The 24,131-nt window shown below is 38.4% G+C and overlaps 1 protein-coding gene and 1 pseudogene across 4 annotated transcripts in view; both read left to right on the top strand.

Annotated features, from left to right (window-relative positions):
- The window catches only part of LOC104588950 (metal ion-binding protein), a 123,089-nt gene extending 109,798 nt beyond the window's left edge, over positions 1-13,291 (top strand). For 2 of the 4 annotated variants that reach the window (XM_010247094.3, XM_088903584.1), the window contains one exon: positions 12,949-13,265. In XM_010247094.3, the coding sequence (XP_010245396.1) occupies positions 12,949-13,010 (62 nt within the window). In that variant the 3' untranslated portion in view covers positions 13,011-13,265. Of the gene's footprint in view, positions 1-12,948 lie in introns of all 4 variants that reach the window. The other 2 variants (XR_016085617.1, XM_010247096.3) reach the window with 2 other exon arrangements.
- Positions 13,292-13,677: 386 nt separating this feature from the next.
- LOC148800640 (gibberellin 20 oxidase 1-like) lies at positions 13,678-15,166 on the top strand (annotated as a pseudogene).
- The last annotated feature ends 8,965 nt before the right edge of the window (positions 15,167-24,131 follow it).

Genomic DNA, 24,131 nt, shown 5'->3' with positions numbered 1-24,131 from the left:
ACTTAAACCCTAAAACCCTTGATGGAATACGGTTTATAAGGTAGGTAGCAGTGAGAACAGCATCACCCCAAAACATTGTAGGGACATGTGAGGCAAATAGAATACTTCTTGCAACTTCAACAATTTGTCTATTTTTTCTTTCAGCAACTCCATTCTGTTCTGGGGTCCTAACACAGGAGCTTTGGTGAATAACCCCTAAATCAGTGAGATAGCAGGTTAGGTTTTTCTCAAAATATTCTTTTGCATTGTCGGATCTGAAAAATTTAATCCTGGTATCAAACTGGGTTAGGACAAATTCATGGAATTGCCTCACAAAGTCTGGGAACTTCATCATGGGACTTCATCAAAAATATCCAAGTGAACCGAGAAAAGTCATCAATGAACAAGATAAAATATTTGTAGCCACCCATAGAGGGTAAGTGGTAAGGCCCCCACACATCAGAGTGCACAATATTAAAAGGAGATATTTTATTACTCACAGGATATATGTTTCTACAATGTTTTGACAGTTCACAAGACTCACAATGAAGACTGGACAAACTAATTCCCTTAAACAGTTCTGGGAATAAATGACTTAATGCAAAAAAATAAAGATGACCCAAACAAAAGTGACATAACATGACTCGACTGATGGACTCTGTAGATGTAGACCCAAACGCAGCTTTTCCAGGTTGTTCATGACATTGTCCAGGAGTATTCGGCAGATATATTCCATTCGCCTCACAGCCACTCCCAATCACCTTCTGAGACTCTAGATCCTAAAAAACACAGTAGGAAGGGAAGAAGGTTACACAACAGTTTAATGACTTAGTTAGGCTACTTACAGATAACAAGTTTGTATTTAATCTGGGTACATAAAGAGCAGAAGGAAGAACCAAGGAGTCTATAGCCTTGATGGTTCCCTTGCCGGAGATAGGGGCAAGACAGCCATCGGCCAGGGTGATTTTGTCACGTCCAGGAAGTAAATCATATGAAACAAACAAAGTAGAAAGGCTAGTCATATGATCAAAAGCACCAAAATCAATAATCCAAGGGATCCTACGATTACCTGAAACGGTTGCATGATTGGCAGAAGCCCTTATACCTGAATGAGCAAATGCAAAAGAGGTTGAATTTTCTAAAGGGTTGGAAGAAGAGGTCACACCCTCTAGGTGATTGATCATCCTCCCAAACTTCTCATATTCTGCCTTCATAGCTGCTAACTGCACACTAGCCATCATCTCTTCAGTTTGGTATCTGTCACAATCTGGACAAGCAGCAACATTAGCACTCCTTGCCTTTTTATTATCAGACTTCTTCTGAAACCGAAATGGTAGGAGCTCAGGATGCAATTTCTAGCACTTGTCTTTAGTGTGTTTTGGCATTTACAATACTCACATATAATCTCTTTCTTCCCTGAGCTACTTGGAGTCCCTGCAATCCCCTTGGGTTTCACTCCCATATTAGCAAAGTGATCATTTAGACCAGCCCCTTGGACCTGGACAAGTCTTCTGCTTTCTTCACTACTTACCAAGGCATATGCTTGAGACAGTAAGACACTATCCTTGGATAAAATATTTTGCTTTGTAATGTCATACTCTGGATTTAGCCCTATCAAGAACTCAAACACCCTGTTTCTCTCAACCAATTTTCTGTAGGTCTCAGCATCATTAGTGATGTCCCAGGTTACAGCTTCTATCAAATCTATTTCTTGCCATAAAAACTTCAGTGTTGAGAAGTATATAGCTAATGGTTTCTCCCCCTGTCTCAAATACTTCACATCACTTCTCAAATTGTAAGCCCTGGCCACATTTAATTTTTGGGAATAGGTTTTAGCAACACTATCCCAAATTTCCTTTGCTGAATTCATCTACAAATAGTGTTGACTAATCTGTGGTTGCATTGAGTTCACAAGCCACCCAATAACAGTATAATTCTCTTGCGTCCACTTTTCATATGATGGATCATCTTCTGGAGGAGCCTTTTTGCTCCCGGAGATAAAACCCCACTTGCCTCTACTACAAATATGAATCTTTACTGATTGTGACCAAGCCAGATAATTAGTTCCATCCAGCTTGACTGTGGTCACAGCCAGTAGAGAGTCTACAGAGGCTCCCGGAACCTATCCAGATTCAGCAACATGCTTGTTTTCAAAGTCTGAGGAGTTCATCTTCTTAAACACTTCAAAAATGACTCCAAACAACTTCGAAAAACACCAAATGAAGACAGAACAAAAACTGTGTTGTGAGCCAACCTCTATGCAGTCGTACCAGTAATTTGCGCCACACCCGAAAGCTGGGAGAAACGGAGAAAATTCAGCCGCTCCTTGTAGACTTCACATAACACCAATCCACTTGATTCGACCTTCAAGAAGGAGAATGAGAAAGCCTTCAGTCACTGAGCGCCTAGGACAAACTCCCTGTGAAGCTTGCAATCAGATTTCTCCAGAAAATTAGGGTTTCGGGCAACACACTTGAATCTGTCAAGGGGACGACAAAACCAGTCCCGTTCTCTCCAGAAGCTACTAACAACTGGGCTGAAATAGGTGTCTTTAACTATTCATACGATTCAGTTCTCCATACACACTGTGTATGGGAAAAAAAAAGGTGAAACAAAAGGGAAAAACGAGCCTGCTCTGATACCAAAAAGAAAAACAGCCTTTCGAGAAGAAAGGATTGTTCAGAAAGATGCAAAAGTTCAAAAGAAAGTAGCAGAAATCAGAGTTCAAGAGGAGTGAAGAAGAAGAAGAAGGTGGCGGCAACTTGGGTTCAGAGAGAGAGATTTTCGAACATAATCTCTTCTCTTACACCCTTGATTCTATTTTATTAAGTTAAACTTTGGTAATTTACAGAGAAGCCCCTAGTTGGGCAGAAAATAGAAAAGACATAACATAAGAAAGAATAAGCCCAGATTAAGGCCCATTACAGCAAAGGACATAAAAGATAAAAAAAGGATAAACAGCCTATGGGCCATTCGGCTCATCTTCTCTACAAAAAGAAATACCAGATCTGATTTTGATTCAAGAAACCAAACTGTCAGAGCTGAATAGAAGGTGGATAAGAAGCATTTGGGGAGCCAAGGGTTTAAGCTAGTCGTTTTCCCCATCATGGGGAGCCTCAGGAGGGATCTTGACCATTTGGAGAAATGAGGAAATGGAATGTGTAGAGGAATTGATTGGTAGATACTCAGTCTCCCTAAAAATTAGAAGACCCTCGGATGGGAGAGAATGGGTGGTAACAAATGTATATGGTCCCAACTCCTATAGAGACAGGGAGACTTTTTGGGAGGAGTTGTGTGCTATTAGAGGAATTTGGGAGGGACCATGGTGTGTGGGAGGTGATTTCAGTGTCATCAGATTTTTAGGAGAAACAAACAAGCCGAACCAAGGAATCACTACCAGCATGAGGAAGTTTAATAACTTAATTGATTCCCTTGAATTGAGTGAACCTCCAATCTTAAGGGTGGACTATACATGGTCAATTTTTCAATCCCCCTGCCCCAACCTGCTCCAAACTGGATAGATTTCTCATCACTCCCAACTAGGAAGAATTGTGGGGCTCAATAGTAGTGAAAGGGCTCAATAGTGGAAGCTCCTTTGGAAATCCGAGACTGTCAGGTATCGGGGAGTAATTAGAAATTCTGAAAGGAGAATATTAGCATTGTTCTCTGGACCTATAAGCATGGGAAATTCTCTAAAAGCTGAGTTATTGGCATTGCTACAAGGATTGAAGATAGCTAAGCAACTAGGAATGAGGCACGTTGAGGCTGAAGGGGACTCCAAAGTGATCATCTCTGAAGGGATGAGAGATCCATCATATGGATGGCCGAACCCTGCAGGTAGGTTGGGCGAAATTTCAAAAATTTCTCTCTCCCATGTGGGAATCACATTCCCTATTTTAAAAAACTGCATTTTCAAGGATCAATCTTGAACCTAAATCAGACCAGATCTGAAACCAAAAGGTAGGAGAGGGATATACCTGATACGGAGTAGTATTAACCCCCAACGAAAGTGTTCACGCCCAAGGAGGTTACCAAAGATTGCTCCCATTAAAGATGACACAGCGTAGGGTGGAGCAGAATCAGTAGGACGGCTCTTCAACAAGAATCGGATTCTTCACAAAGAATCTGATGGAAGGTGAGTGAGCCAGACTTCAAATCACCTTTTCTGCCAAAAGGTGATATCAAGAACCCTTTCTTGATCACTCCTACAGGTGGAGATCGAACTTGTAATGGGGACAATAGCAGGAGAAGGCAAGAGCAGAAGATGCCGTCAATCCAACTGTATGCTATCTTCTCTCTTGTATCAGTAAAACTGAAGGATGAACTGGAGGTTCGCCTTGCTCCTCTATTTATAACCTTAAAGAGAGGTTCTCCTAATCCCATTAGGAGTTTCCTAATCCAAATCTTGTATTTGGATCTGCACTCTCTTTAAAAGATAAGGATAATCCCTTATCTTATCTGCAGATAAAGATCAGCCTTCCTAATCCAATTAGGAGTTTCCTGATCCAAATCTCTATTTGGATCGGGACTCTCTGAGTGGATAGGGATAATCCCTTATCCTATCTGCTGATCTAAATCCCAGAACCGCCCCTCTTTAATTAATCTCATTAAGTCAGTTCGAATTGGGCTTTAGGCCCATTAAGTCCATGTGCTCACTTATCCTCCAAACTGCTGCCCAATTGGATATCCTTGTATGGCGTGGGACCCAAACATTGATCTACACATCAGCCACATGGGTTCAGCCCAGCCTCTGTTACAAGGCCTTGCCGAATTCACTGTAGGTGACAGTGAACCCCTGAGCCCATCACCATGGGCTCTTAATGAGCCCAACATTTATACTAAATGGTCCTTGGGTCAAGCCACCTTATAAAAACCCAAGGACTGTGGGCAGATGCAAGATTAGCCCATCAGGTATTAATCTCAATGGTCTTACACTTAACCTCTCATTCCATAATGATCAAACACTGCCCGACAAGAGAGGACCTCTCCCTCGGCGGCAAGGTACAGTGTTGCACTCTCTACTCACATGGATCCCGAGAATTAAAACCTTTTGCAAACTTTTTGAAACCATAATATATATATGTATATCTCTATATAAATATATTTTGCAAAACAAATTTCAACGGTTGAAATCGGCTGCCGGCAACTTTGGTTTCCTTCAGAGAGAGTGCATCCCTGATCATTCACTTTGTCCGACAAAGGGGCTGATCCTGTCACTAGGATCACCCACTCAGATGAATTCTCAAACTTCCCAACAAACCCAGGTTTTGACCCCGTCTAAGGATCTCACTGATTGGCATATCAAAGACAGCCCAATCCGACACAGTGCAGTATCATAATTGAGTCTAGGGGTTAGATGTAACATTCTAGTTTTGCCCATCTATCTCCAAGGTCCAGGGCAATACTGGAATTCTAGTCCGGTTCAGGGTTTCAAGAAAAAACCCACACTGCATGTACCTCAGATCTCACCTTGGCAGCTGAGACAAGCCACCCCAACCAACTTGGCGGCACATCAATGTCAACCTTGGCAGGATAAATCTCCCCAGATCTATCCAACGGCTGTGAATATTCTAAACTAACACGAGTCTCATAAGTGTCCAGTTTAAGGGTATTACATAGAAACACACCATAATAACATGAATCAAATATGTACTTTATTCATTTACATTAAATGTCATAATGTACATCATTCTGATTGGAGCTAAGGGCATACACTGTCTAACAGCTCCCACTTGCACTTAGGTCCAATCTGGTATAAACCGGAGTCTCATGCTTTCCATGTGTTTCTCAAACACTTTCTGTGTCAGTGGCTTAGTCAATGGGTCTGCTACATTTTCCGTTGATGCTACCTTCTGAATTAGGACGTCCCCTCTTCCAACTATCTCCCGCAGTACGTGGTACTTCCTCTCGATGTGCTTTGACTTCGAGTGGGCTCGAGGCTCCTTAGCTTAAGCGATCGCTCCATTGTTGTCACACAACAACGGGATGGGTGATGTGCTGGACGGAACCACTCCTAATTCGTGAATGAACTTTTTCATCCACACGGCTTCCTTGGCAGCTTCACTTGCGGCAATGTACTCGGCCTCGGTCATGGAATCTGCCGTGGACCCCTGTTTGCTACTTTTCCAGCAAACAGCACACGATCCTATCGTGAAAACATACCCAGATGTAGATTTTCTATCATCTAGATCCGACTAGAAATCGACATCAGTATACCCCAGAATTTGTAGTGAACTACCACTGAACACCAGACAAAACTCTTTTGTCCGTCGAAGGTACTTGAGTATGTTCTTACAGTAGTCCAATGCTCCTGCCCTAGGATGGCCTAGAACCTGCTTACGACACTCACCGCCTGAGCAATGTCAAGACAAGTGCACAGCATGGCATACATGATGCTCCCTACGGCTGAAGCATAGAGAATGTCCTTCATGCCCTCAATCTCCTCGGGAGTCTTGGGAGACATACCATTGGAGATAGTGACTCCATGCCTGAAAGGAACATTTCTTTTCTTGGAGTTCTCCATGCTGTATCTCTTGACTTTCTTGTCAATGTAAGCAGATTGGGATAATCCTATTATCCTCTTCAATCTATCTCTATAGAGCTGAAGACCCAGTATATAAGAGGCTTCTCCAAGATCTTTCATGGAGAATTGTTGTGAAAGCCATACTTTCACCATAGTCAACATTCTTACATCATTTCCAATGAGTAGAATGTCATCTACATACAGAACCAGGAACGTAACCTTATCCCCACTAGATTTCCTGTAACACAAGGCTCATCCATATTTTGCTCAAAGTCAAACTTTTTGACGGTAGAGTCAAACCGAATGTTCCAACTCCTAGAAACTTGCTTAAGTCCATATATGGATCGGTTTCATCTACATACCATGCGTTCCTGACCTGCAGCTATAAAACCTTGCGGTTGTTGCATATAGATATCTTCACTAAGATCTCCATTCAGGAACGCAGTTTTGACATCCATTTGCCAAATCTCGTAATCATGGTACGCTACTACAGCTAGCAGGATCCTAATGGATTTAAGCATGGCCACCGGCGAAAAGGTTTCCTCATAATCGATTCCTTCTTTCTGAGTATACCCTTTCGCCACAAGATGAGCCTTGTAGGTTGAGACCTTACCATCGGGGCCCTTCTTCCTCTTATAGATCCATTTGCAACAAATTGCTTTTACCCCAGGGGGCGGATCTACCAGAGTCCAGACTCCATTGGTTTCCATTGAGTCCATCTCGGTTCTCATGGCATCTACCCACTTCAACGAATCTATCTCCAACATAGCTTTCGTATAAGTCACGGCATTCTCCTCACTGGTCGTGGCTTCCACCAAGTAACTATCCTGGTCATAGCCGAAATGAACTGGAGGCCTGGAAACCCGGGTAGATCTTCTAGGTTGGTCATTACCTGGAGCTTGTGGGACATTTCCCACTACCCCTGAGCTCTCCTCATCAAGAACAACTTCTTGACGATGATTGTTCAGGATATAATCATCTTCCGATAAATGGGCATTTCGACTACAGAACACCTTCTATTCTCCTAGGTCATAGAATAGGTAACCCACAGAGCCTTTGGGGTAGCCTATGAATAGGCAACAGCTGGTCTTGGATTCCAATTTATCCGCACTCGTTCTTTTAACATGTGTCGGACAACCCCAAATCTTCAAGTGTCTCACACTTGGTTTCTTACCGGTCCAAATCTCATAGGGAGTCTTCGGAACTGATTTGGTTGGAACCCGGTTCAGCACGTATATCGTAGTCTCTAATGTGTAACCCCAAAAGGATGTGGGTAACTCTGAGTGTACGAGAAGTGATCAGACCATATCCACTAAAGTCTGGTTCCTCCTCTCTGACACACCGTTTAGCTGTGGTGTAGTAGGAGGAGCTAACTGTGATACTATCCCATTGACCTTCAAGTAGTCCCTGAATTCGTCAAAGAGATACTCGCCACCTTGATCCGATCAAAGGGTCTTAATTTCTCTCCCTAACTGTTTCTCGACCTGTTGTCTGAACTCTCTGAACTTTTCAAAGGATTCAAACTTGTCTCATTAGGTACACGTAACCATATCGAGAGTAATCATCGGTGAATGTTATAAAAGAAACGTGCTGCTTACGTGTCCTAACACTCATGGGACCACATACATCAGTATGTATAAGGTCAAGCGTGCCTGTACATCTTTCAGGCTTACCATTAAATGGTCGTTTCGTCATCTTACCCTGAAGGCAAGGTTCACAGGTTGTAAGATCTTCTACAGTTAGAAAATCCAAAGGACCATCCTTTACCAACCTTGTGATACGATCTTTGTTGATATGGCCAAGTCGGTAATGTCACAGACACGTCGGATTAACTGTATCACGAATTCTTTTCTTGGGGATGTCACCCGACGTAGTTTCGATAATGTTAGTTTCCAGAGAAGGATGGAGAACATAGAGACCATTCTCAAGTTCTCCGTATGCGAGGATTTTGTTATTTCTTTTGATAGTAATCGTATTACTAAAGATAACAGAATATCCATCCGCACAGTTTTGAAACAAAAATCAAATTTCTTCTCAAATTCTGTACATAAAGACAATCTTTCAGTACAATAATTCCTTCTCTGAAAATTAACTCTACAGTTCCTATAGTTGTAGCTGCAACACTTGTAGAAGTCCCCAAGTAAAGAGTCACCTCTCCGTCACTCAGTCTTCTACTTGTCCTGAACCCCTGCAATGAGTTACACGCATGAGTTGAAGCCCCGGAGTCAATACACCAAAAAGCAGAACTTACAAACAAATTGGTTTCTATGACAAAGGATTCGAAATTACCTTATTTGTTGGATTCCAGGTACTGAGGACAGTTCTTCTTCTAGTGGTCGGCTTGTTTGTAGAAGTGACAAGCATTCGATGCTTTGTCTTTCCTCTGTCTTTTGGACTTAGCAGCTTTCTTCTGAGGCTTTCTCTTTGCCTTCCTCTTCTTCTTGCCCGATTTGCCGCTTCAACAAGAATGGCAATGGGCTCATCCTTCTTGATCGGTTCCTCGGCCCTCTGCAACATATTCTTGAGTTCCTGGATGCTAACATTTAGCTTATTCATGTTGTAGTTTCAGATTTGGCCAATTTCGGTTCAAGATTTGAACTGGCTCTGATACCACTGAAGGGATGAGAGATCCATCATATGGATGGTCGAACCTTGCAGGTAGGTTGGGCGAAATTTCAAAAATTTCTCTCTCCCATATGGGAATCACATTCCCTATTTTAGAAAACTGCATTTTCAAGGATCAATCTTGAACCTAAACCAAACCAGATCTGAAAACCAAAAGGTAGGAGAGGGATATACTTGATACGGAGTAGTATTAACCCCCAACGAATATGGAGTAGTAGAGATTACCAAAGACTACTCCCACTGAAGATGACACAGCGTAGGGTGGAGCAGAATCAGCAGGATGGCTCTTCAGCAAGAACCTGATTCTTTACCAAGAATCTGATGGAGAGCGAGTGAGCACGACTTCATATCAACTTTTCTGCCAAAAGGTGATATCAAGAACCCTTTCTCGATCACTTCTACAAGTGGAGATCGAACTTGTAATGGCGGCAATAGCAGGAGAAGGCAAGAGCAGAAGATGTCGTCAGTCCAACTGTATGCTATCTTCTCTCTTGTATCAGCAAAACTGAAGGATGAACTGGAGGTTCGCCCTGCTCCTCTATTTATAGCCTTAAAAAGAGGTTCTCCTAATCCCATTAGGAGTTTGCTAATCCAAATCTTGTATTTGGATCTGGACTCTCTTTAAGAGATAAGGATAATCCCTTATCTTATCTGCAGATAAAGATCAGCCTTCCTAATCCAATTAGGAGTTTCCTGATCCAAATCTCTATTTGGATCCGGACTCTCTGAGTGGATAGGGATAATCCCTTATCCTATCTGCTGATATAAATCGCAAAACCGCCCCTCTTTAATTAATCTCATTAAGTCAGTTCGAATTGGGCTTTAGGCCCATTAAGTCCATGTGCTCACTTATCCTCCAAACTGCTACCCAGTTGGATATCGTATGGCGTGGGACCCAAACATTGATCTACACATCAGCCACATGGGTTCAGCCCAGCCTCTGTTGCAAGGCCTTGCCAAATTCACTGTAGGTGACAGTGAACGCCTGAGCCCATCACCATGGGCTCTTAATGGGCCCAACATTTACACTAAATGGTCCTTGGGTCAAGCCACCTTATAAAAACCCAAGGACTGTGGGCAGATGCAAGATTAGCCCATCAGGTATTACCCTCAACGGTCTTACACTTAACCTCTCATTCCATAATGATCAAACACTACCCGACAAGAGAGGACCTCTCCCTCGGCTACAAGGTACAGTACTACACTCTCTACTCACATGGATCCCGAGAATTAAAACCTTTTGCAAATATTTTGAAACCATAATATATATATATATGTATATCTCTATATAAATTTTGCAAAACAAATTTCAACGGTTGAAATCGGCTGCCGGCAGCTTTGGTTTCCATCAGAGAGAGTGCATCCCCGATCATTCACTTTGTCTGACAAAGGGGCTGATCCTGTCACTATGATCACCCACTCATATGAATTCTCAGACTGTCCCAACATACCCAGGTTTTGACACCCTCTAAGGATCTCACTGATTAGCATATCAAAGACAGCCCAATCTGACACCTAGTGTAGTATCATAATCGAGTCTAGGGGTCAGGTGTAACATTCTAGTTTTGCCCATCTATCTCCAAGGTTCAGGGCAATACTGGAATTCTGGTCCAGTTCAGGGTTTCAGAAAAACCCACACTGCATGTGCCTCAGGTCTCACCCTAGTAGCTGAGACAAGCCACCCCAACCAACTTGGCGGCACATCAGTGTCAGCCTTGGCAGGATAAATTTCCCCAGATCTATCCAATGGCTGTGAAGATTCTAAACTAACACGAGTCTTATAAGTGTCCAGTTTAAGGGTATTATACAGAAACACACCATAATAACATGAATCAAATATGTACTTTATTCATTTACATTAAATGTCATATATACATCATTCTGATTAGAGCTATGGGCATACACTGTCTAACAATCTCTTGGGCTAAAATCTATAGAACTACTCCATGGACTTTCAAACAAGTGATAAGGGAAGTGGAAAAGATCGCAAGGGAGGTAGAGGCTGAATTTAAATGGGTTAGAAGGAGTGCAAATGGGCTAACTGATTATCTTGCCAAACAAGGAGCTTTGAGGCACCAATTGTTTTGGGCTGCAATGTAAAGAGGGACAGAAATATGTAATTCTAATTTCAAATAAAATTCTCCTTTGCTGATCAAAAAAAATGTTATGAAGTTGTTCGAGGTGTAGTAGTGTGGTGCCCAAAGTTTAAAGAACTCTTCTAGATTGGGAAATTGAAGAATGTGTTAATTTATTGGCTGAAGTCCAAGTGGCAGAATTAAATTTGGAGAGAACTGATTCAAGATGAAAGACAGCAATAAAGGAGTATTCATTGTGAAATCTTTCTACAAGGCATTTGCAAGGAATCAAGTTGAAAGGGGAGATGTTATAGGTGTTTGGGGCAATCCTATTCCCGCTAGGGTGGAAGGTTTTGCTTGGCTCGTGGCTTTGGAAAGCATTCTTACACAAGATCATATGAAAAATAGAGGCATTTAGTTGGTGAGAAGGTCTTATCTTTGTTTTCTTGAAGATAAGAGTGTGCTTCATCTTTGTTTTGGCTGCTATTATGCAAAGATTATTTGGGATTACTTTTTCTCGGTTTTTAAAATGGAAATGTGAAACCCAAGCTCATCTAGAGATATCTTTGCTTGCTAGTCAGCTTTAAATTGAAACAGAAAAGCAAAGATTATTTGGTGTTATGTACTTTATGAAGCCTGCTGGGAAATGTGGAAGCAAGGAAATAGAAGAAATATTTGAAGACAAGTATAGAACGCATGACTGTATAACCTCAACTATTGGCAATAGAATTATGTATGGGTACTGATTCTTCCAAAATTTGCTAGGGGCAGCAAGGAACCTTTTGGTTTTGGGGTTTGGAATGTAACTAATATTGTGTGTGTGTGTGGTGGGAGGGCCGGGGTTGATGATGTAATCTTGGTTCTGTTTTTCTCTTAGGTGATGTCCCATCACTCTTTGACTACCATTTGCACTCTTTTCTCTTTCTTTTATGAATAAATTTGTGGGTAAATTATGAATTACCACCCTGTACTTTCGGGTAGACACTTATCCCCCTGAACTTTCATTAGCAACAAAGACCCCCTTGAACTTTCAGATTCCAACACTTTGTCCCCACTGCGTTAACAAGATTGAAAAGGTAAATTTATTAAAATACCCTTCAATTTAATTTAAAAATGGCACTATTCATCGTCTTCTGCATTGGAACACTACAAACAAAGGAATAGAGGCAGTTGTCCAACTCCAAAGAAAACCTCAATGGCCCTGTAGCTGTGGTGGTGGTCATGGCTTTTTTTTTAATACAGGATGATGAGTTCTCTTATATCATTGTTTTATTCGTTCTCATCTCTTTTCTTTCCTTTGTATTACTTTGCTCTTTAAAAATCTCACAAACCTGTCTTTGGTTGAAGTTAAAACCCTAGTTTCGAAGATCAAGGACTTTCGGATCTGTTTTTGTGCACCTGTCTTAGATGGAAACATGGCCAATCTTGTTTTTGTTTACTTAATTTTTTTTACTAAGATCCTTGTATATTATTGGTATGAACCTCAATTTGTATAGATCTTATCAAGCGGTAAGGTTTTATCCCCATTGGTTTATGCTTAAATTTTAGTAGAAGTAACGGTGGTAACCCCTACATCAGGAGTGAAATTTGGGGTTAAAAATTAAAAAAATAAAAAAAAATGCAACTGCACATTTGCAGGAAGTACTGATGTACTTTTTTTATAACAAATATCGTTTCGGTATCGCATGAAGTGGTTCATATATATTCATTACCTTGATCTAAATCGTTTTTCTTGTGCATCTGCAGGAGGTACTTTTTCCTCATCACATTCAGGTCCTACCTTTACTGCACTTCTGCAAGCAGGATAGGATTCACAGCATGGATGGAGGCAAGGCCTGAACTAGGTCATCTCTGTCATAATCTGAGGATTGACAAATGACCTAAGGCATTCAGCAGAGCTTCATATACAGGGGGTGCGGTATAGAATAATTATATTTTTTTGTATCTTCTTTCCTTTTTTTATTTGTTGTAACTTGTAACATAGAATCTTCCAAAACTAGTTAGTTATACCCATCTATGTATACCAAACATGTACAGTGATCAATTTATTATCATTTTCCTAATTTGCCTCGTATTCAGTTGTTATTAAGGCTCTGTTTGGTTGCAATGCAATTTTATTTGCACTAGCACAAATGCATGGAAGTGCAAATAAAAATATGCAAATTCCCGTTTAATTTTGTTTTAGGTTTTACTTTATTGGGTCAAAGTACAAAAACCTTCCTTAAAGTTAAGTTTGGTTTGAAGGGAAAAGTGGGGAAAAGAAAGGAAAGGTAGGAAAACCCATACGAGGTTTGGCTGAGATTTCCCTAACTTTCTTTTCCTTTTCCTACTTTTTCCTTCCGACCAAACACAGCCTAAAGTTTTTAACAATCATAAAAACCTCCCCTATAGTTTGATTGTAACAAATACCTCTCCTGAACTATTGAGAAACTCAACAAAAACCTCCCTACCATCACTAACTCAGGCAGAAAACGTATGCATTTGTGAAATTACCCCTGTGCATCATTTAAAAAACCATAAAATACCATAAGTGCCCTTGTTAATTTTCTCAAACTTCGTTGCTTAAAAATCATAAAACGCCTCAATTCTTTGATACCAATCCAACATACCAAAATAATTTGTGTGACCAACCATGAGAAACCTAGTGTCGGTGCACTAGAACTCTAGGTTTCGTTCATCAATTTAGGTGGGTTCCTTTCCGGGGACTCAACTGCAGCCTTGGAAGCGTCGAGACTTGTGGGTGAGGCATGTAAGAAACATGGCTTCGGAGTGAAAGTTCAACTTAGTTGATTCTCATTGCTACATGGATTTGTTCTTTGACATGCCACTCCACGAAAAGCATTGGGCTCAGTGGAAGGCCGGCGAGAGCTATGGATATGCTGGTATCTTTACTGGCTACTTCTTCAAACTACCTTGGAAAGAGATCCTTTCCTTCAGCTATTCAGCCCACCAAAAGCCACACAAAATTGTGGAAGAATAGTTCCTCAACGTCCTTGGTGAATATTTCCTTTGTTTTTCCTTGAATATTTTGTCAAACTTCGTTACTTAATTAATTGTTTTAAGTGTTTTCTTGTTGTGTCTGTCCTCTATTTCGTTGGTTCGGTACACAGGAGGGTGTATCAGGAGTAATGTGAGGCTATGAGTTCTCTCTCTCGGTATCATGGATCTCTTAGGAATGAGCCTTGGAGTAGGTCTTACCCATTTCGGGGATTTTTTTGAAGGAAATGATTCGATAATGAGGCTTAACTACTATCCACAATGCCAGAAGCCAGAACCCACCCTTGGAACAGGGACCTCACTATGATCCAACCTCTTTAACCATCCTTCATCAAGACCACGTCAGTGACCTTCAAGTCTTCGTAGACAACAAATAGCATCCGTAAGTCCCAACCCTGAAGCTTTTGTTGTCAACGTCGGTAATATGCTCATTGTGCGATAAATAAGATCAATAGTTATATTTATGTGTAGGAATGGAATGAGTTATATTTTGTTGGATTAATTTCTTTTGTTTCAGGCTCTGTCCAAGGAAAGTACAAGAGTTGCTTGCATAGAGTCGTTGTTAACAACGTAAAACCAAGGAAATCTCTAACTTTCTTTCTCTGTCCAAGGGTAGATAAGGTGGTGAACCCGCCGAGAGGACTGGTGAATTCAGAATATCCAAAATGAAGATCAATAGTTGTCCAAGGGCAGATAAGGTGGTGAACCCGCCGAGAGGACTGGTGTACTTAGAACATCCAAAATGAAGATCAATAGTTGAAGTTAAGAGCATTCAAAATGAAAGGTAAAAATGGTATTTAAAAAAAATATATATCAGAGAACGTTTTTCTGTGTGGGTCAGTGATGGAAGGGAGGTTTTTGTCTAGTTTTTCAAAAATTCAGGGGAGGTATCTGTTACAATAAAACTATAGGGGAGGCTTTTATAATTGTCAGAAATTTTAGGGGAAGTTTTTGTATTTTATCTTACTTTATTCTGCTTCGTGTCTTAATTTACTTCATTTGTACTGCAATCAAACAAAATAAGCTAAAATTTGAAACAAAAGTAGATCAGAAATTATACTCAAACCATTTGCACTGCCATAGTTTTGCATCAGTACAAATTTATTTGCATTGCAACCAAACACTGTCTAACGAATAAATTTATAGGTTGTATATTTGAATAAAAAGTAAGAATTGATTTAAGTATTAATAATTTAACAATTGGCATTAAACATAACGAAATGATAAAACGGGATCCATGTAGCAACCCTATATAATTGGCATAACGCTTGGATGATGATGATGATGATGATATTTGAATAAAAAGTGTACAATATGGAACCAAGGTTCAAAATTTCAATGTATTGGCCAATACATATCATATTGGGGGCTTCCCGATATGTCCTTACAAGGGGTGTTTCGGGGTCTTGACCAGTTTAGGGGGTGGACAGACCTTTAAGCCAACCCCTCTGAACTAGATTTGAAAAAAAAAACTATAAAATAGAAAAAAAAAACTATAAATACTACCGATAAGTATAGGCATATCATTTTTTTTGGGAAAATTCCCAATCAATACCTTGTACTGTGGTTCAAGTGACAATTTGGTCCCCGAACTTTAAAATGTGACAATTCAATACCCAAACTTTCAAAATGTGACAATCCAGTACCTGAACTTTCAAAATGTGACAATCCAGTACCTACCGTTAACCAGTCCGTTAATCAGCCATTAAGTGACATTTGAAAAGTCAAAAATGCCCTTTGAATGCTATCTAATTCTCTTTATCAACTATCCAAATGTTGACAAAAAATTGAACAGTCCCAAATCTTAGCCTCTTCTATTCCAAAATGTTTGTGGCTTTAGAAGAATCTAGAATTTGGGACTGTTCATTTTATTGTCAATGTTTGGATGATTGATAAAGAGAATTAGATGACATTGTTAGGGAATTTTTGACTTTTCAAATGTCACTTAACGGCTGATTAACGGATTGTTTAACGGTAGGTACTAGATTGTCACATTTTGAAATTTTGGACACTGAATTGTCACATTTTAAAATTTGGGGACCAAATTGTCATCGAACCAAAGTACAGGGTATCAATATTTTAAACCTTGTATGGAACTGGGTGCCTTATAAAAATAATAGGTGTAGTGAGCCACTTCATGCACAATGATAAAATAATAAATGTCTTATTAAAATCCTACAAGAATCCATGCTTATCAATCAAATTACCCGCATTCTTTTGTGATTATGCATATTTGATTATTTTCCATGTAAATAAATATTTTAAGTGGCCAAACTCCCTTTATGTCTATTGTTCCACTAGTTTTAACTTTTAAATAAACCTTTTGTGCTATGCTAGTATTGCGATATGTAGCCTGGGCATTGTCTAAAAGGAAACGGTTTCTTATTTTTCATGTTATCATAGCATTTAAATATTGTTGACCATCAAAACCAATATTTTAAAATTTGACCCAGAACCGAAATCATTTTGGCTATTGGTTTTTTGGCCAATGGTTCGATTTCCGATTTGAATGGATGGCCCATTTTAACAAAAAAAAATTAAAATAAAAATGGCCAAAAACCGTTGAACAAGTCAACGGTTCAACTTCCCAGATTAATAGGTCATTGACCAATTCAACGGTTTTTAATCAGGGACCGGGTTCGAGATAAAATGGAACCGGTTGCCTAGACAATTTCCAGTCTGAACAATCTGACCGTCCAGGTCAAAATGGTTCAAAAACATTGATCTAAACCACCAAGAACATTACTTGAAATAGGGGTTTAGTTATTTCAATCCGGATCTCCTCACAAGAATCTTTACCCATATATACCCACAAGATACTACAGCTGTATATTGGGAACATCTCCCCATGAATAATAACATACATGCAAATAAGGAAGATGTTCTTAATGTGCAGATGTAATGTATTATGGGTAGGAGATGGAACAATAGTTATTTTAGTATTTCAATAACCTAATTTCTATTTTTCTTGTAAATGCAGTGACGAGTGAATTTCAATAAGCATGCCTTTGTTTTCGTTTTTTTCCTTTCCAACTAGTGGCATCAGATTTCTGATGCTGTGAAAATTTCACAACCTAAAACAATTCCAAATTCTTTTTCACTCTTTTAAGCAAGCATGGAAAATACTAATGTGAAAATTAACAATTGAGCAGTTTCTTAAATTACACTGCCAAGGAAAGTGGAGCAAAGCTCTGACGCCAATTTTCTGTAAACAAGTCTTGATCCCTAAGCCTAAACCCTTATTTCACCACCACAAGTTGTTAAAACATTAAAGATGGCGGAAATAGGTAATCCGATTTAAAGCCATCTTGCACTTGGGTTTTCCTAATGAAATTTTAATTTGAAATTTCTCCTCCTTAAACCATAAATATTTTACTTACATTCTTAACAAACTTAACTCCATTGAGATGCAATCTTTCCTCAAAGATAACGGTGTCCTTTCACTACAGTAGTTGAATGTCCACCCCCAACAAAATGGTGTGGTGGAACACAAATACAACCACCTCATGAGTAAGAGTGTCAATGGACCGGTTTTAGGTTGGACCCCGTCCAGTCCAAAATCAATTTGGATGGATTGAACCAATTCGGTCCAAAATATTTATTAGATTGGATTGGACCTGGTCCATTCATAACAAATTTAGATTGGATTGGATTGGATTAAGCTAATATCTGGTCCATTGATATAAGATAAGAATATATGTGTTAATGGATCGAGTTTGGGTTGAAATTAATCTAAACCAAAATGAATTTGAATAGATTGGATGGTCCAAACATTGAATTGGACCGATCCAAATTGATCAAAAATATTTATTCATTAGATTGAATTGGACCTGGTCCTTTTATAATGGACTCACATTGGACTGGATCGGATTGGACCAAATCCAGTCCAATTAATACTCCTACTCATGGCTTGTGCACTTCCATTCCAATAAAATCTTCCACTAATCTACGGGAATGTATACCCACCATTGCATTTGCATATCTAAAAAAACGCATTCCCACATCTTCTTACGTGGTCATAGCCCCCATGAAATTTTGTTTGGCAAATCGCCCTCCTACGACCATTATGCCTGTCAATGTACTATGAAAGGCCAATACTTAAATCCAATTATCAGAAATTTGGATGTTGCATCTAATTAATAATTGGATTGGACAAGAAAGCTAGCTACTTCTTTTTAATACTCCTTGCCTCCTAAAAGCTATGGCATCCCACAAAGGGTGAGTTGATGTTAGGGCCCTGATTTCTAATTTAATTTTTATTAATTTTTTTGAAAAAGACTTTTTTATTAATTTACCATATTCATTTTATTAATTAATTAAAATATATTTTATTATATCAAATTATCATGTTCATTTTATTAATTAATAAAATAGTTTTATTATATTAATAAAATATAAATTAAATTCTTTTGAAAAAGATTTTTTTTATTAATTTTTAATTTATCATATTCCTTTTATTATCTAATTTTTTATTATATTAATAAAATGATTTTATAAATAACAATAATTAATAATTATTTTCATTTTATTTAAGTAACTTACTAAATTGTTTTTATTATGGTTAATTATTATTATTATTATTATTATTATTATTATTATTATTATTATTATTATTATTATTATTATTATTATCAAATGGAATATAAATGGATTATAATTTTAAATAGAAGTAGATTATTTAGCACAATAATATATCATTGAATATCTCAATTTTAATATAATTAATCTTTACTAATATTATTGTTTAATTATAATTAAATTGAAATGTATATAGATAAAGTTAATATATTTGTGAAATTTTAATGGAGTAATGGAGATGAGAGAGAATTAGTGGCATGAGTTATTGAAGGAGAGAGTTAATGACATAATTAATGAGGAGATATTATTAAAATAGTTAATAGGAAAGATGAGAGAGAGAGAGAGAGAGTTAATGGTGTATTAATGATGAGTGTTAACAGTCTTAAAGGTGATTGATCACTTGAGTTATTTTGTTTAATTTTAAAATTAGAAAATTCAAAAGAACCAAAAAAAAGATAAATGCCTTTGAGAAGAAACCATAACAAGAATAAGTGGCTTCTAGAATAAACAACAAAGCAGGAAAGTGCTAGCTTGGCACATTCAATTTTAATATATAGATATTAGACCTGTTCATGGGCCGGGTAGCCCGATGGCCCGGCCCGGCCCAGCCCGCACCCCGGTCGGGCTTGGTCATGTAATTAGGCCCGCGGGCCTGACCTTGGGCCTAACACAGTAAGCCCGACTTTGTTTCGGGCCGGGCTCGGGATTTGTCAAAAAAGCCCAACCCGGCCCGACTCAACATTATATATTTTATAAAATATATAATATGTATTTTATATATTATGTAAAATATATAAATAATATAATATTTATTAAAATATATATTTATAATTTAATATATACATTTTTTATTCTTTTCTTTATAATCTCTCTCTCTCTCTCTCTATTCAGCCGCTAACAATATTGGCTAAATTTCGGACTCGAGCCCAGGCCCGGGCTTCGGGCTTTTTATGAGGGCCGAACTCGGGCCCAAGTTGTAGGTCCGATGGTTGGGCCGGGCTCGGGCTCGGGCCTTAGAAAATTCTGTTAATATAGAGTGAAAGCCCGGCCCGACCCATGAACAGGTCTAATAATTTGCCCAATGAGTGGTGAAATTACTTTCTAAGTCGAATAAGACGGGGCACTCTATCTGCAATTGATTGCTTCCCTTCTTTGCCTACCTTTTGTCGACAAGGAGACTAGGGCGATAGGACTCGACTTAAAAAGCTTTCATCCAGTTAAAAATCTCCCCCTCGACTAGTGATTAGGCTCGTCTCATATGAAAAAATGGAGAGACAATCAAGTACTTCCAAGCTAGTCTCCACTGACTCCCATAGACCCAATGTAGTGAAAAAGAATGAGAGAGTATAGTTTTCCAATGCCCAAAATTCTTGACTTTCAAGATGAATGAGAAAATTTTGTACTCTTGCACATAACACATTGCAACATGATGAGCTAACAAATGTAACGTAACTAACTACGAGAAAGCCAATCCCCTTTTGCTATAAGTCATTTGTACCTCTATAAAAATAAAAAATAAAATAAAATAAAAAGCAACAAAGCCCCCTTGTTTGTAAACCTAATGAAATCCTATAGCCTACTCGTCCTGTGGCATCATATTTTTTCAAGAAATAATATTGAAAGGGTGGTTATTTTCACTCTCAAATAAAGCATATTTTCATACACATGTCTACCTACTCTAAAAAATAAAACTTCAAATGGTAGTTAATCCCACACTCAAAAAGATGAGTGGCAATTATCTCCACTAAAATGAAAAAACAGGTTCAAATGATGCAAAAATAAATAACAAATGTACATGTCAAGAGAATTTGAATAAAAAATTATCACAACATAAGTGATGGGTGCCAAACACAAAAATACATGCCCCATATAGTATGGAATGATCACTCTCTAGCCCAGGTTGAGTTTGGATTTGGGACTAAATGAAAGGGCAGAAAATGTAATTAAAGGATACCATTAAGAACATTCAATTACCTCTCATTAAGTCTTACATTTAAGTCATTAAATAAATCACATTCTCTCTCATTGATTCCAATATTTATACTTTTGTTTATCATCATTAAATTCCACCAATAAATCCATACGCAATAATTATTAATAGAATGAATTTTTATATTTTTAAAATAAACATAGAAATGAAATCATATTTTTTATCTAGGTGGTGGCTAAGTTGTTCAACCATTTGGGTCAAATAGATAATTTCATGATGTCATAAATAAATAATACAAATTTATAAATATAAAAAATACTTTTGTTTATCATCATTAAATTCCACTAATAAATCCATAAACAATAATTATTAATAGAATGAAAATTTATATTTTTAAAATAAACTGAGAAATGAAATCATATTTTTCATCTAGGTTGTGGGTAAGTACTTCAACCATTTGGATCAAATGGATAATTTCATGATGTCATAAATAAATAATACAAATTTAGAAATATAAAAAATAGAAAAAATATAGAAAAAAAAAAAGAAACTTTGAAAAAAAAATTGGACAAGTTTCTATTATTATATATTTGTCATATTAAAAAATAACTATGATAAAATAGACATATTTTATTAATGATGGACATCAAATATACAACTTAAAACCGATTGGAAATTAAACCATCTTTCTATCTTAGGGGTGGGTCAGTGGTTCAACCTTTCAAGTCAAATAGATTAACGCATGATGTACAATTAAAAATAATTTTTTTTAAAATAGAATAGTACAAAAAAATAGGAAATAGTTCTAGGAACATCTATAATATTATACTAATAATAAAAACAAAAATAAGTATGATAAATAAGAATTATTTTATCAATGATATGAATGAAATGCAAAATTTAAAACCAGTTTGAAAATGAAACCATTTCCATATCTAGATTATAGGTAGGTCAATGATCTAACATTCCGGGTCAAATGGGTCAACCTATGATGTCATAACTAAGTAACGAATATTAAATACATACATACATATTATATTGTTATATATTCACCATATTAAATAAAAATAAATGTGAAAATAAGAATTACTTTTATCGATGACAAAAATGGAATACATGATTTAAAATCAACCGAAAAAGTAAAATGGTTTTTCCATCCAAGTTATGCATTAGTGGTTAAACTATTCATGTCAAATGGATGTTATTATTAAATAATAAAATACATAAAATTCTAGAAAATATAGACGCCCAAAAGATTGCGGAATAAGGGGCGAATTTCAAAAATTTTTCTCTCCCTTCAACTGGGAATCGTATTCCCATTTAGAAAATCATATTTTCAAGGATCAATTCTGAACCATAAACTGAACCAGATCTGAACCAAAAAGGAGTGGGAAGGATTATACCTGATACGGAGAAGTAATATCTCCCAACGAAGGTGTTCACGCCCAAGGAAGGATCCAAAGACTGCTCCCACTGAAGATGGCGCAGTGCAGGTGGAGCAGAATCAGCAGTGTTCTTCTCCAAGAACTCTGTCCTTCGCAAGAATCAGCAAGATGGTACGTGAGCACAGCTTCCTTTCAATCCTTTCTCAAAGGACTGATGTCAAGATCCAATCTTGACTTCTCCCACAAGTGGAGATCGAACTGGCAAACAAGGCGGCAAGAACAGGGAGGCGGCAAGAGAGTATTTGCAGGGAGCAGAATTCTCTCTTCTTGATTTCAGCACTAAAGAAAACCTGATGATCTGTGTGTGTTTTAGGCTGCTGCCCCCTTCTTCTTTTATAATCTTAAAGGGATCAGCTCCTAATCAGATTAGGAGTTGCTAATCCAAATCACATTTGGGTTAGAAGTCCCTTTAAGTGATAAGGGATAATCCTTATCTTATCTGGAGATCAGATCAGCTATCTCCTAATCTGATTAGGAGGTTTCCAGATCTAAATCTTATTTAGATCTTGGACTCTCTAAGTGGATAGGGTCTAAGCCCAATCCTATTAGCTGATCCACTTCAGATTTCGCCCCTTTATTAACTAAATAAACAGTCTAGTTCGAAATGGGCTTTAGGCCCATTAAGCTTATGTGCTCACTTAACCCTCTTAACTGCTGCCCAGTTGGGCTTCCTTGTATGGCGTGGGACCCAAGCATTGATCTACACATCAGCCTTCCATCAAATGGGCTCTACGGGCCCAACACTTACCCTAAGAGGTCATTGGGCCAAGCCACCTTGTAACACCCAGGGACTGTGGGCAGATGCAAGATTAGCCCATCAGGTATTATCCTCAATGGTCTTACACTTAACCTTTCAGCCCATAATGATCATACATTGCCCGACAAGAGAGGACCTCTCCCTCGGCTGCAAGGAACAGTGTTACACTCTCCACTCATATGGATCCCGGGAATTAAAACCTTCTTGCAAACATTTTAGAAACCATATATATACTTTTATATCTTATATAAAATATATTTTGCAAAACAAATCTCAACGGTTGAAATCGGCTGCCGGCAGTCTTGGTTTCCATCAGTGAGAGTGCATCCCCGATCATTACCTTTGTCCGACAAAGGGGCTGATCCTGTCACTATGATCACCCACTCAGATGAATTCTCGGACTATCCCAACATACCCAGGTTTTGACCCCCGCTAAGGATCTCACTGATTGGTACATCAAAGATAGCCCAATCCGACACCTAGTGCAGTATCATAATCGAGTCTAGGGTCAGTGTAACTTTCCAGTTTTGCCCATCAATCTCCAAGGTCTAGGGCAATACTGGAAATCTGGTCCAGTTCAAAGATTCAATTAATCCTACACTGTATGTGCCTAGGGTCTCACCCTGGCAGCTGAGACAGGCCACCCCAACCGACTTGGTGGCACTACAGTGTCAGCCTTGTCAGGATAAGTCTCCCTAGACCGACCCACTGGTTTAAGGGCACTACAGTGTTCCTTATTCTAAACTAACACGAGTCTCATTAAGTGTCCAGTTTAAGGGTATTAAACAGAAACATACCAAGGGGACATGAATCTAATATGTATCTTTATTCATTTACAATAAAATCATAAAGTATATGGGTGTTCTAGGTGTGGTGCATGGAGTTGTTAGGTGGGTTCTAGACTCTAAGGTTCCAACAAGGTTACTATTCTTCAAACCTCTACCCAAAGTCTAGAGGCACACACCTACTATCCTTCCCCTAGTAGGTAAAATGGGATTCTAATTCTATTTAAATGAGAGTATGTGCATTGTGAGTGTTCGAACAAGAAGAACAATGAACAGGAAAACAACAAAGAACAAGGGGAGAATGTAGCCACATGTTCGAGTTTACAAACAATCCTACAAGTCTATAGGTAGCTACATTTGGGGATTTAGTAGAAGCTAGGTTCTCTTGATGCTTTTTAACTGAACCAAAGATAAGGAAAGAATAAGGAACAAATGCA

This window comes from Nelumbo nucifera, chromosome 4 (genome assembly GCF_055504915.1).
Source record: "Nelumbo nucifera cultivar China Antique chromosome 4, China Antique-T2T, whole genome shotgun sequence".
Classification (NCBI taxonomy): Eukaryota; Viridiplantae; Streptophyta; class Magnoliopsida; order Proteales; family Nelumbonaceae; genus Nelumbo; species Nelumbo nucifera.
The sequence above is the reverse complement of the archived record's forward strand: the minus strand, read 5'-3'. Positions and strand labels throughout refer to the sequence as shown.